The 13378-nt window shown below is 36.1% G+C and overlaps 1 protein-coding gene across 3 annotated transcripts in view; it reads left to right on the top strand.

Moving 5' to 3' along the window:
- Positions 1-13378, top strand: part of LOC127640301 (serine/threonine-protein kinase BRSK2-like) — a 292226-nt gene that overhangs the window by 165470 nt on the left and 113378 nt on the right. For all 3 annotated transcript variants that reach the window (XM_052122748.1, XM_052122747.1, XM_052122746.1), the window contains exons 3-4: positions 10056-10141; positions 12319-12459. In XM_052122748.1, the coding sequence (XP_051978708.1) occupies positions 10056-10141; positions 12319-12459 (227 nt within the window). The remainder of the gene's footprint in view (positions 1-10055; positions 10142-12318; positions 12460-13378) is intronic.

The following is a 13378-nucleotide window of genomic DNA, read 5'->3' as shown; positions in this document are numbered from 1 at the left end:
CTGACAGAAGAGTGCATGGCAAGAGGACTGAACCCAAAAATGCTACTGAAAATCAAACCCAGGGGAAAAACTTTCCCTCTAATGCAAAAGTTTATTCCTGACTCTGGTGTTAAGCCACCCTCCTCTCAGCATTCCCTTTTGGTTTATAGGAGACCTATTATGCCCATTTTTAGAAGATGTAATGTAAGTCTCAGGTGTCCCCAGAATGTGTCTGCGAAGTGTTAGCTCAAAATACCCCACGGATTATTTATTATACCATGTTGTCAATGCCTCTTTTTGTGTGGAATCAAAAACATGCTGAATTTGTGTGTGTCCCTTTAAATGCAAATGAGCTGCTGTTCCCCACCCCCATTCCAGATGAGGGTTGTGCCTTTACAGCTCATGCTTCGGATACTACAGCAACAACAAATCAGAACCTATATGACTGACAGCATAAGTACCGGAGTTATATATGTATGAAAGGGCTGTCAATCGGTTAAAAATTTTAATCTAATTAATTACATGGTGTCCCTATTAATTAATCACGATTAATCGCATTTAATCGCATATACTTGCTGAGAAAGCCCCTCATAAAACAATAATTCAATATATAATGATGAAATAATTATACATAGTTATCTTTAAATATTTAACAAATATATATAATTATAATTGTTACATTTATATATAAATTAAAAAATATTCCGATAATTAAAATGCATTACATTCTTGTGGCAGAAGAGTTAATCATTTATAAAACAATATAAAAGTGGCTTTAGAATACAATGTATTGTTTACTACCATATTATTGATCATAAGTCAATCATTGGCATACAGTTCACAGCAATCCATTTCACAAGTGAATTTGTTAATCAGTTCGAGATTTATTATGAGGGCTTGTTTAAGGACCCATCAATGTTCACCTGCATCAGACATGTGTAGCATCTCTGGTATGTCGCGTCATAAACATAACATTTTTAGGTCACTGTGTCAAGGTAAATATAGTTTAATACTTAGAACACATCTTGAGATCCCTTTATTCGGATTTGCGCTCCAAGTGTTATGAACACAAGAAGGTAACACATGTTTGTATTGTTGCTGCTGAAGGCTGTTTACTTCACTGTATATACTCTGCTTTGCCACACAACTGAAGTTTCATTTACTGCCCTCTGGAGTAAACAGGTGGTACTACAAGCTTGCATTTCTCAGGAATCTTCCATATTACAGTCCAGGGGCATTGCAATTAATTGCGTTAATTTTTCTTAAAGCATTATTTTTTATCAAATTAATCGCACTGAATTAACGCATTAAATCGACAGCCCTAATGAAAAAATATATATGTACAGCAGTGGCAAAAATGATTGGCAGTGACAAATTTTGTGTTTTGCAAAGTTAACTGCTTCAGTATTTGTAGATTATTTTTTCACATGTTCTATGGTATACTGGAAAACAATGATAAGCATTTCATGAGTTTTAAAGGCTTTTATTGGCAAAAACATTCAATATATGCAAAGAGTCAATATTTACAGTGTTGGCCCTTGTTCTTCATTACCTCTGCAATTCACTCTGGCATGCTGGATATCAGCTTCTGGGCCAAATCCTGACTGATGGTGATCCATTCTTGTCTTATTAGTGCTCGGAGTTTAATACAATTTGTGGGATTCTGCCTTTTGAGGACTGACCACAGGTTCTTTATGGGATTAAGATCGGGGGAGTTGCCTGGCCACGGATCCAAAATTTCTATGTAATGATCTCCGAGCCACTTCAGTGTCACTCTTGCCTTGTGACATGGTGCTCCATCACTATCTCCAAATTGGATTGTCCTGGATTGTTGGGAGAAGTTGCACTTGCCGGACATTTTGATACCATTCTTTATTCATGGCAGAGTTTTTGGGCAGAATTGTGAGAGAGCCCACTCCCTTGGATGAAAAGCAACCCCACACATGGATGGTCTCAGGATGATTCACTGTTGGCACGACACAGGACTCATGGTAGCGTTCACCTTTTCTTTTCCGGACTATTGATTATCTAGATGTCTCAAACAGTCGGAAGGGGGCTTCATCAGAGAAAATAACTTTGCACCAGTCTTCTGCTGTCCAATCCTTGATGTTTTTTTTTGGAGAGAATTGGCTTCTTTGCTGCCCTTCTTGACGCCAGGACGTTGTCCAAAAGTCTTCAACTCACTGTGCGTGCAGATGCACTCACACCAACCTGCTGCCAATATTGAGCAACTCTGCCGATTCACATTTATGTACAAACACCATGTAAAAGTGAATTTTGCATAATAGATCCCCTTTAATTCTTAGTTTTTGTCTTTTGATGAAAATGGGATAAATTTAGGCAATAATTATTGAATGTCATATTCATTCATTTTAGTAAATTTATACTTTTTAGTTATAAATATACAATTTTAGTTGACGACAACACCATTTTAGTTTGGATGTGGATGCTAACCATACCATTTTGGTTAGAGGTGGGAAACAAAAAGCCGATATTTTACTATATAATCCTTTGTCACTAAATGTGCAAAAATGACAAATCATTACAGAAAAACCATTGCAGTCTTAATGTACAAAGGATCTGTATGTACAGCCTTACAAATGGAACAAGTTATAGACTTGGCTCTCTCTGAGTTTGCTTTTTGTTTGGAGATAATTGGGTCTTAGTTGACCCAATGCCACAGTATACTTTGTCTTTTAAAACACCTAAGTGGTGGTCAGTCTCTTTTCCCCAAAAAATATTAACAAATATATATTTTTGCCATTTGAATACCAGTAAAATATTGTGTGGTAAAATATCACAATTCTCTGAAATATTAACCTTCCCCACCTTAGTCAATGAACATTATCGTCAGTAATTTAGTTGACAAGATAACACAACACAAGATTGCTGGCACAATTTATCTTGTTGTTTACGCACACACACAAACAACTAAATAATAAAGTGAAGGTATCTGGCAGGAATAAAACCATTCCTAATAGTAAATCATTAGCTCCCTTAGCATGAGGGTTGATGACCTCCATGACCGCTGCTCTTACATTATCACTAATTATGGGACTTTGAAACCCTGTGACCCACAAGACGTTGGCAAATACGGCGAGGCACAGAAGTGGTCTCGCTCAAATATAATTATATGATGTGCCTTAGTTTTAACAATTTGGTTTGGTTGATTACATTCTTACCCACTCATCTCTTCAAATGGAGAAGCCTGCAATCTGAACCCGAATCTACACCGGCCCATGTCGCCTCGAAAGTGGGATTGAGCGGAGGCCAGACCTGGGTGTAATAACTCTCTAATGAAGTTATATGGAAATTTGATGGCTGCATGCACACAGATGTGTAGAGATCATTAACGCCCTGCGATTCATTGAAGTTGGTGCACAGGTGCCGGCAAACTGACATTTTGAGGGAATGGGTCAATATGGTAAGATGGAGCAATGAGAACTTGGCAAGCATTGGGTGGACATGATGTTAATGGACAGAGGAGCGAGTCAAGCTCATTTGCAGCAACTCTTTAATCATGAGGAATAGATTTGCGCTGTTGCCTCGAAACTATGTTCCAAGTTTCACAAGTCTACTAGAGCTACTCTAGTGCTTTGTCGCAGATAATGAGCGCTATTAAATCGGTATTTGCAATCTAAATGTTGCCGCTTTCAACTTCAACATGTGAATGGGTTAGACGTTGTAATTAGTACCATTAAATTCAGAATTCCAAGCTCAGTGATATAGAGGACTAATTCAAAGGGCATTTACACAATATTGTGTCAGACTCAAGGGCTCAGGATTTGTGTAGTTAGGATCGACAGTTTGACGTTACGGCTTTTAGCTTTAACATTCAAACAGATATCACATTGTAATTAACATCAATAATTTAATAATTCAGGGCTCAATACTTTAAGAGGACCATTTTTTAAAGGGCATTTGCAAAATGTTATGCCAGAATCTAGTGTTTGAGTTTGGCTAGTAATTTCGGTAGCCCCTGCTGGTAGATGCGTGCAAAAAGTATCTCCACTGATGGCATTTCCAAAGTTGGAAATGTTTTATTTTTTTACAGTAGATAAACAGTAAGCCCTTTTGAGTGGACAACACCATAGACTTCCATTGAGATAGTCTATGATGGTCTCTTTTGACTTGGGCCAATAAGCAATCCTCTAGCATCCATTTACTGTAGTAATACCCTAGCAACACCTTAGCAACACCCTTGCAATTACCCAAAACAAAAAAACTGTTTAATTTATTCATTGTTGAAGAGAATCCAAATGCATTTTGAACAAATAAAATATTAAGATTAGTTTTTCTCTGTTTTTAACTCATTTCTAGATTTAAACAATCTAAAATCACCCATACATAAGAGTAGGGTTCAATTCTTCCCTGGCTTTCAAATCAGAGCTCAAAATAGTCCTTAGTGAATGATGCATGTTCTTTTGGTGCCATCTGTCAATCAGCACTGACAAATTTTATTTTCAAACACAAATATTATTTGAAACAAGCAGTAAATAATAATACAAAAAACATTGCCTGCTAACACAGTAATACATGCATAAATGTACAAGTTTTCTTGTTGGCAAAGCATAACACCGTGTTCTAACCAGATACAACACTGTGACACATTAAAAGGTATCTTTTCCATGTTAATCAGAGTTTTGTGGTGATTGGCGAAATAACAACTGGTGGACCTTGTGAAAATAAACAATCATTCATACTGAATTAAGAGTAACTTTGCCCTGTGTATGCGTGTGATTGTGTATTTAACCCCTCTGAGCTTGCTGTAGAAAGCGTCACAGAGCATATGTGAGAAAATGAGTTGCGTTCAATAAACAGGCTGTTCTGTCTGTAATTGCTCTATTTTTTACATTTTCTTGTCAATTATCTTCATTTGAGTCTATTAATATCACAGTCGCGTCGCGACTGGTGTGGAGAGACAGATTGCTTGTCTGGTTAAGACACCGTGTAAGATCTCTGAGATGAGTGCCAGGTTGTTCATAACTCTCAGGTAGTTTTAGCAAGTCATAACGTGCATACTGACATTCACACAGGGTCCAAAATGTATTTAAAATATTACAGAACAAATTATAATATTAATTATTGGTTGGGGAAACATGCAAAGTTTTATTTCTACAAATAGCATATAACTCTATAGAATGATTTCATGATAATATCATGGAATATTGCCTTTCAGTGCGCCCCAATCCAGCATTGGCCCCTGTTACTTAGTTCCACCATTATGTCTGGTTCGGCACCCCTACATGTGCCAGCTAAGATGAATGGGAATGCTAAGTAATAGCTTTTTCCATGTATTATAGACCTCTTTCATCTGATCCCTTTATCAATTAGAGTGACCTCAAAAGAGATTTTCCATTGGATATCATCCCATTGGCTTTCTCAACCATGTGGATATGGTTTATGCTCAACAGAGATCCAGTGGCACGTCCTTGTGTTGAACGACATTTGCTAAGCCAAATTCCATGCTTGGCAATTCTGACTGGCCTAAGATCAGCATTCAGCGAGTTTTGGTGTTGTGCCACGTTTGTCGAGATGGCTTTGCCCAGGATGCCCATAGCTGTTCCAGCACTCTCTTCAGCCATTGGCCAGATTGTTTATTCTCTGAGCATTCATCACGTTTGTATGACTGCTGACATCAAAAAGATAAGGACTTTGACTCAATGACAGGCACATGATTTTAGTTCCAACTTTCTGAAAGTCAATAAATCCAGAAACGATAAGAGTTATTGTAAGGCAAGGGTGGCTACTTTACTTCACAACAGTGTGTGCTGAATGTTTGGTCTTTAAGGGCAGAGATTATAATGCTGTTGAATTTTAGGGTCGGGGGGGTTAATACAGTTTATATCCCCGAGCTCTGCTCTGATCTGCAGTGGCAGGTGTGCATGCTGGAAATATTCAAGAAGACAGTGATGCAAATCGAAGACGACTGGCTTGCTTACGACAGGCACAACCTTATGTTCAGTCCAAAACTGATCATTTCTTTTCAAAGTGCTTGCTATTTTTTTAGGTTTTCTTTTCTTTTCCTGTCAGAGAGATCAAGTATACTATCCTTGTTAGTCATCTTAAGCTTAAATCAGTAAGAAACTGTTTATTTTGTGCAATCAAATTAGAGTAGCAAAATCTGCTCAACAGACTGACAAGGATGCTTATCTATCAAAGAACAGTAGTGGACAGTAACTAAGTATTTTTACTTTGTTACTGTACTTAAGTAATTTTTTAAAGGATCTTTACTTTTACTGAGTACTTTTATTATGGGAAAATGTTACTTTTACTCCACTACATTCTAAAGCAAATTATCATACTTTTTACTCCACTACATTTCAGAAAATCAGGTTGAAATAACGTTGAATAAAATAGGTGCCATAGAAAAGCCAAGTGCATTTTTAATATTCCTGTATATTCCTGCCAAATAAAACTTACACTGGAGCACAGAGAAACCAATGCTTAGTTTTATTTTCTATTTACTGCGCCATATTACTATTAAATCCTTTTTAATCTTGACAAACTGTAAATCATTCGAAATGTCTTCAGATGCTAGCTTCAATATTTGGCCACTCTTTTACAATATATTAGCGGCAGTAATTTCTTCATTTGCGTTATAAATACACATCAAATTAAAACACGCAAAATCAAAATGGCAGTTCCACCTTTTTATGCATCGGTGATGCACAGACAAGTCCAATTTTACATAGCTGCAAGGTCTCAGTAAACATCCATTAGAACTAATTGAAATAGAAGTATTGATGAATAATGCATTATACATTCTCCAGTAAATATGCAATCTGACAAGCAAATCAGTAGTTAGCAGTCACTTATGAGGAGCGAGGGCGCTCTAGTGTTCTGGTGTCATGTTACAAGGGTAATGGCTTCTTTGGGAGATGTTTAGAGATGCATATATGCATTTTGTTTATGTTTTAAAAGAATGCAGGAAATTAATAGACAATTGCAACACAGTACCTGTCTCTGTCCTTCAAGCAGTTTTGGGTATTTTTATAAGAATACAGTGTCTGCTATCAGTAATATATTGTCTGCATGATTCTATAAAGAGATACATGAGATCAGAAGAAAATGCTGATCTACAGTTAATGATATTTTGAAGTTAATTACAGTACATGCAGAGAATGTGTAAAACTTGTAATTTAACTGTCATTGAAATGAAATGAAATAAAATCATTTGTAACAGTTTCTGGAAATGAGAATCCTGTGGCCGGCTTGACAAAACACGTAAACATTTATTGTTGAACTTTTCAGTCGCACACAAAAGGTTTCTCTCTCCTCTGCTTAAGTACTCCCGCCACCCCTCGCTGGAACGCGAGACCGGTGGGGCACACAGGTGAAAGTCATTCGCCACTTATCTTCCCGGCCTCGCTCGGCCCAGACGCCGCTCTGCCCTGCTCACCGCATATTTATGTTCATTGAACATTTAATTTAAAGTTGCACTACTGAATTGTTGCCTCTCTATCACCAACTGTGGTTGAAACATAAAATTGCAAAGCGATGCTCTGCTTTGAGGTTGAACTTGATGGTCTGCAGGATACCTATGTACATTTATGATGTGACTTGCTACACCAGAAGTCACTGATAGTAAGAAGAAATTCCTAGAAGATGTATATGTGAAAAAGAAATGCCGTCCGAGCAAATAACATATCTGCTGCTTTTGTTTTGAATTGCCAAAAACGTACGTGATGTAACACACAAGGACAAATGATGTAAGCATGCAATGTCCCTCCAAATCTGACCCGACAACTCAAAATGTTAAATCATTGTTGGTTTATAATAGTGAATCCGGGTAAGGCAAGAACACTGTTTTCAACATGAAATATGCGTGTACTGGCTCAATAATACAATTTTGTTAATTTTTTACCAGAAAATCTTCTGTACTGCAGGCTTTAGTTGAAATTATAGAAGTTTTGGTTTTTAAAATGGAAAGGAGGCTAATTTAGATATCATATTTCATGTTTGCATTTAATCAAATCTCACTAATTGACTGTTTCTGGCTAGTTGATTGTTCATGATATTGACTAACCTGTTTAAGCTCTGACCTTCAGAGTCTTGGACGTTATACCCCTCTCTTATTAAATAGGTCTTTTGAGCAGGAGGCTGGAGTAATAAGTCTCTTGCATTTTTGTGGAGATCGTAAGAGACCGTTAACAGACCTGCTGCCTATGTAGAGCATTACAAATCAGCTACTTACTGTCTATCTGTTAGTCTTATGATGTTCTATAATGTTTAAATTTAGGGTGCTACCTTTGAAGGCAGCTGCTTATGTAGTCAGTAGGCAGCGATGCAGCTCAGGTTCTGGAACAGTTATCACACTGCAAAGACTCAACTGAACTGTAGTCCTAACTGATCTTTACTTTTAATACTTAATTATATTTAAAAGGTTCAAAAGTACTGTTGTACTTTCACTCAAGTCAAAAATTTAAGAGGTGTACTTCTACATTTACTGGAGTAAAATTTCACCAGGGCATAACTCGAGTACAGGATTGGTGTACTTTGTCCACCACTGTCAAAGAAGGATCATGTACCAGCAGTACAAGCCCTGAATATTTTTTGGATTCTCATATACATTTATGAAACCTGTCTGAGCATCCTAATGAATAATAAGATGGGATTTGGCATCTCTCAGGATCCCAAATATTGCTGTATTAGTTCAAAAGCAAAGTTATGTGGCTTTCATTGCAAGAAATTGCAAAGTCTGAGATGTATGTTCTTTGGGGAAAAATACATTAGCATTAGCATGACATGAGTTTGACAAATACACTGTCACTGCATCAAAGCCACAAAAGTACCCTTACAGAAATGTCATGTATGGCAAAATATGTAAAACACACATAATATTTATGTAATGATTTTCACTGATAGAAAAAGGTCACACACAATACTTGTATATACAGTATATGTAACATATATATATATATATATATATATATATATATATATATATATATATATATATACAGTTAAAACAGTCATTAAAATTGTTTTTTTTTTACGACTTCACAGATTTCAGCAAACTATAGTTTTGGCAAGTCGTTTAGGACTTTGTGCATGACACAAGTAATTTTTCCAACAATTGTTTACAGACCAATTGTTTCACTTTTAATGGACTATATCACAATTCCAGTGGGTCAGAAGTTTTCATACACTAAGTTAACTGTGCATTAAGCAGCTTGGAAAATTCCAGAAAATTATGTCAAGCCTTTAGACAGCCAATTAGCTTCTGATAGGCTAATTGGAGTCAGTATTGAAGTTGTACCTGTGGATGTGTTTTAAGGCCTGCCTTAAAACTCAGTTGTCTCTTTTCTTGAAATAATTGAAAAAAATCTAAATAATTCAGCCAAGAACACAGATTTTATTTTAGGTATGGTTCATCCTGGGGAGCAATTTCCGAACACCTGAAGATCCCACGTTCATCTGTACAAAAAATAGTATGCAATTATAAACACCATGGGATGTTAGACTCCCAAACATGTTAGACTCCCAAACACTCCTTCTGCAAATAGCCCTACAACAGATGTCATGTCCCCCACAGAGCCCCCCACTGAAAATTGAGTCAGTCTGAGATTGCATAAAGAGACAGAATCAGTTGAGAGAGTCTAAATAGATAGAAGAACTGTGGTGAATTCTCCAAGAAGCTTTAAACATCCTATTTGCCAACAACCAAGAAAAACTGTGTCCAGATGTATGTTGGAGAATTGGTGCTGTTTTAAATGTAAAGGTGATCACATCAAATATTGATTTTGCTCTTCTTCTGTTTACTGGACTTTGTATGACATTAAGTGATAAATGAAAACTATTTATGTCATTATTTTTGAATACATCCTCACTATAAAAATTTTTAAAAACTATTGCACAGTACTCTATGTATTTAAGATTACTGTGTTGGTTGGGGTTGAGTTTATTTGACTTAAGGTTTATACATACTATCTGGCTAGGGTTAAAATTTATGGTGAGTCACATTAATATGTACATATTACATATTAATATGTAATATTAATAGTTAATTAATGTCCATCTTTTATTTGACATAAGTTTTAGTAAGTTAAATATCTTTCTTATTTCTTCCACAGGTGGAACGAGAGATCGCCATCCTGAAGCTAATCGAACACCCGCACGTTTTAAAGTTACATGACGTCTATGAAAATAAGAAATATTTGTAAGTATTATAAGCATATCGTAAATAATTGTAGAGTATCAGGACATTTGAAATATTCAACTAAGTATGTTGTCTTTTTAATTTCTTGAACTTTAACCCACTAATAGTTTCAGAAAGTTGTTGAACAACGTGTTGGCATTTTTTGGCAAATCTTCTCTGTCTAAATTGGCATATCATTTTAGTTGACAAAAATAACATATTTTAGTTGACAATATTGTGCAAAATGACAAAAACATGTATCAAACTATAACAGACCAGACCTAAACCAAATATTGAAACATTTTGAAAAAAAGGGTTAGGGTTTAGAGTATTGGGTTTAGCAGGGCTGGACTAGTAATCTGGCATACCGGGCATTTTCCTGTTGGGCTGACGCACTTTTGAGCCGATCAGGGGCGGAATATTCATCTAGAGAACCTAGCGGGCCGGTGGTGGCCACGAAATGTGCCGAATACTTTGTCAATGGACACTTTATTATAACACTGGTAATAGGTGCCTTTTAAGTCTTTAATGGCTCTGTTCCAAAACCTAGTGAGGTGCCTTGCTGCCTACATAGGCAAGTGATTGATTTGAATACTTTACGTTGTCTGCTAAGGCAGAGAACATACGATGCTGCACTAGAATATGCCCAAAACAAAGTATCTTATGAGGCAGCATAATGAACTGCCTATCTATTTGGAGCAAGCAATATGATACCTTAAATACTGCCTCATTGACGGCTCAAGTTTTGGACAAGAGATATGGCCTAACATAAGCTAAAAGCTCAAACACAGATCAATCCATGACCAAACAAGCCATTTTTTTTTACATAAAAATGGGTGTACCATTGTATTTTTTTTAATTCTTGGAGTACAATGTATGTATCATAGAATGTGTATCCAGTGTTCATTCAATGTTCAGTTATATTGTATATGGTACCATGGTTTTACTGGAACATATATGGCTCAATTTTATTACATGGAATTATCTGATAGCATCGCTGAACCATGTACTGTATATTTTGTAATAATGCAATGGTGATAAAATGCAGTTATGGTAACACATACCTAAATGAATTGAGTGTAGTGCAAAAACAACTGAACTATGATTGGAGCATATAGCTTACAGAAAAGTCTGGCAGTAAAGTAAGTGTAAATGTGTTTGATCTTTAAAGGTTTTAGAAGAGAGAGCTGTTGGCGCTAAAACGCTCTTAATGATGGAAGTGTGAAGCAGCCTGTTAGCCACAGCAGTTTGAGAGCTACTAATGGGGCCATGAGTCATCCATCATGGAAACACCACGATAATGCGCCTAGTGCTTTTTGTAATAAACAAATCTTCATTAAAAAATGATTTCTGTTTACATCATGACTCACTTATCTGGCAGTTGTCTAGGGTTATGTAGCACAGCAGGAGTTTTTTGGCCCAAACGCTGGAGTAATGTAGCTTAAAGTTGAAGTATGTAGATGGTTATCTTAACTATTGAGGTTTTGACGTTTCATGTGAACTTAAGAGTTACTGATATTCCCAAAAATACACATTTTAAAATGTACAATCTTTCAGTTCTGGAAAAACAGACCTAAAATATTGATGACTAAACTTGCCTATACAATTTTGTCCAGTCATGTACTCTCTAGAATTAAAGTGTCCCTCTACCTTAGACTTGGGTCACCCTTTATTTTAGGTGTGTTTAACCACCATACATACAACTACAAAATTCTCACAAGAATCACATTTGCTGCTACTGAGGTTGAGATACGTGTAGGTTAAGGAGTAAGGGTAGGGTTAGGGTTAGGATTAGTGGTTAGAGTTAGAGTTAGGTTTTAGGGTAAGGGTTGGGTTAAGGTTAGGGGTAAAGTTAACAGTGTAACTACAAATGTAATTAAATGCAAGTACTTTAAATGTAATTATAATGCAACAACCCATATGTACATAAGTACATTGTATCAAATACTTAAGTGAATAGTAGTTAAAAAAACCTAATATAAAATGGGACACTGACTCTGAATAGCACGTAGCAAGTCATGGGTTATGGATCTGGGAAAAAAAGGGAACCCTAAAAAGAACCCTTTAATTTGTCCGGCCCGAACCTGTTGTTTCAATGTAAAATACATCAACAGAGGAAAGAAAACTGCTATTGAAAATGTCAATCGATTCAATTAAGTGTTTAATGTTATGTCTTTCTCTTTCATTTGTGTTTGCAGGTATTTGGTTTTAGAGCATGTTTCAGGTGGAGAGCTGTTTGACTATCTGGTAAAGAAGGGCAGGTTAACACCCAAAGAAGCTCGAAAGTTCTTCAGACAGATCATCTCAGCTCTGGACTTCTGCCACAGTCACTCTATATGGTAAGTCTGAGCAATCGTTGCTGAAATGGAAATGTTTTATGGAAATCATACATGTTCTTGTGCCAAATTAAAGCAATAAGCCATTAGAGGCTGTGCATGACGTTAGTATAGATAGATAGATAGTTCGTCAAGCATCCTGGCACATATATTCAAATATAGTGAGTATTTTGCAGTGGCTTTAAACATGGCTCAGCCAATACCACTGTATGGTATTACAGTGCAAAACTTCTTTGTGTCTTATTGACTAACCACCCACAAAGTTGTTTACATTTTAATTAAGTCATTGTCATTGCTCAATTATGATTATTTTAGATTGTGCTTTATTCGCAAATCTCTGTTCTGTTTATTAGAGGAAAGTAGGCAGTAAACTGACTTGGTTTTAAAAGAGATGTTTGTTTCCATTTTCTGTTGGTCACGGCAGCAGTAATTATCAAATAATGATCAAATGATGTAGAAGAGTGTTATAAGCTGGCATATATCCAGATGTGTGGCGAAGTCATGCACACTTTTTTATTTATTTACCATAGTACATGACCATATAACATGGTGAATTAGTGGTGACAGTTTTTGTAAGGGCTTTCTCTTTTTTTCATATTATTATTATTATTATTATTTTTATTACATCTTTTTTGCACAGTAAATGAAGGGACAGATTATTTTTGTGGATTGCCTCAAAAATATGCCCTAAATAATTATTTTTATTTTAGGTTTAATGAGCGTAAATTACAAAAATGTTAACAAAATATTGTAATATTGTGTATTTGTTTTGCCAAACTTTTTCTTACTATTATTTTTTTTTATGCGTGTGTGTATATATACACCAATCAGCCACAACATTAAAAGCACCTGCCTAATATTGTGTAGGTCCTCCTTGTGCCGCCAAAATAGCACCAACCCTCATCTCAGAATAGCATTCAGA

This window comes from Xyrauchen texanus, chromosome 49 (assembly GCF_025860055.1).
Source record: "Xyrauchen texanus isolate HMW12.3.18 chromosome 49, RBS_HiC_50CHRs, whole genome shotgun sequence".
Lineage (NCBI taxonomy): Eukaryota > Metazoa > Chordata > Actinopteri > Cypriniformes > Catostomidae > Xyrauchen > Xyrauchen texanus.
Note: the sequence above shows the minus strand (reverse complement) of the source record. Positions and strands in the feature narration are given on the sequence as shown.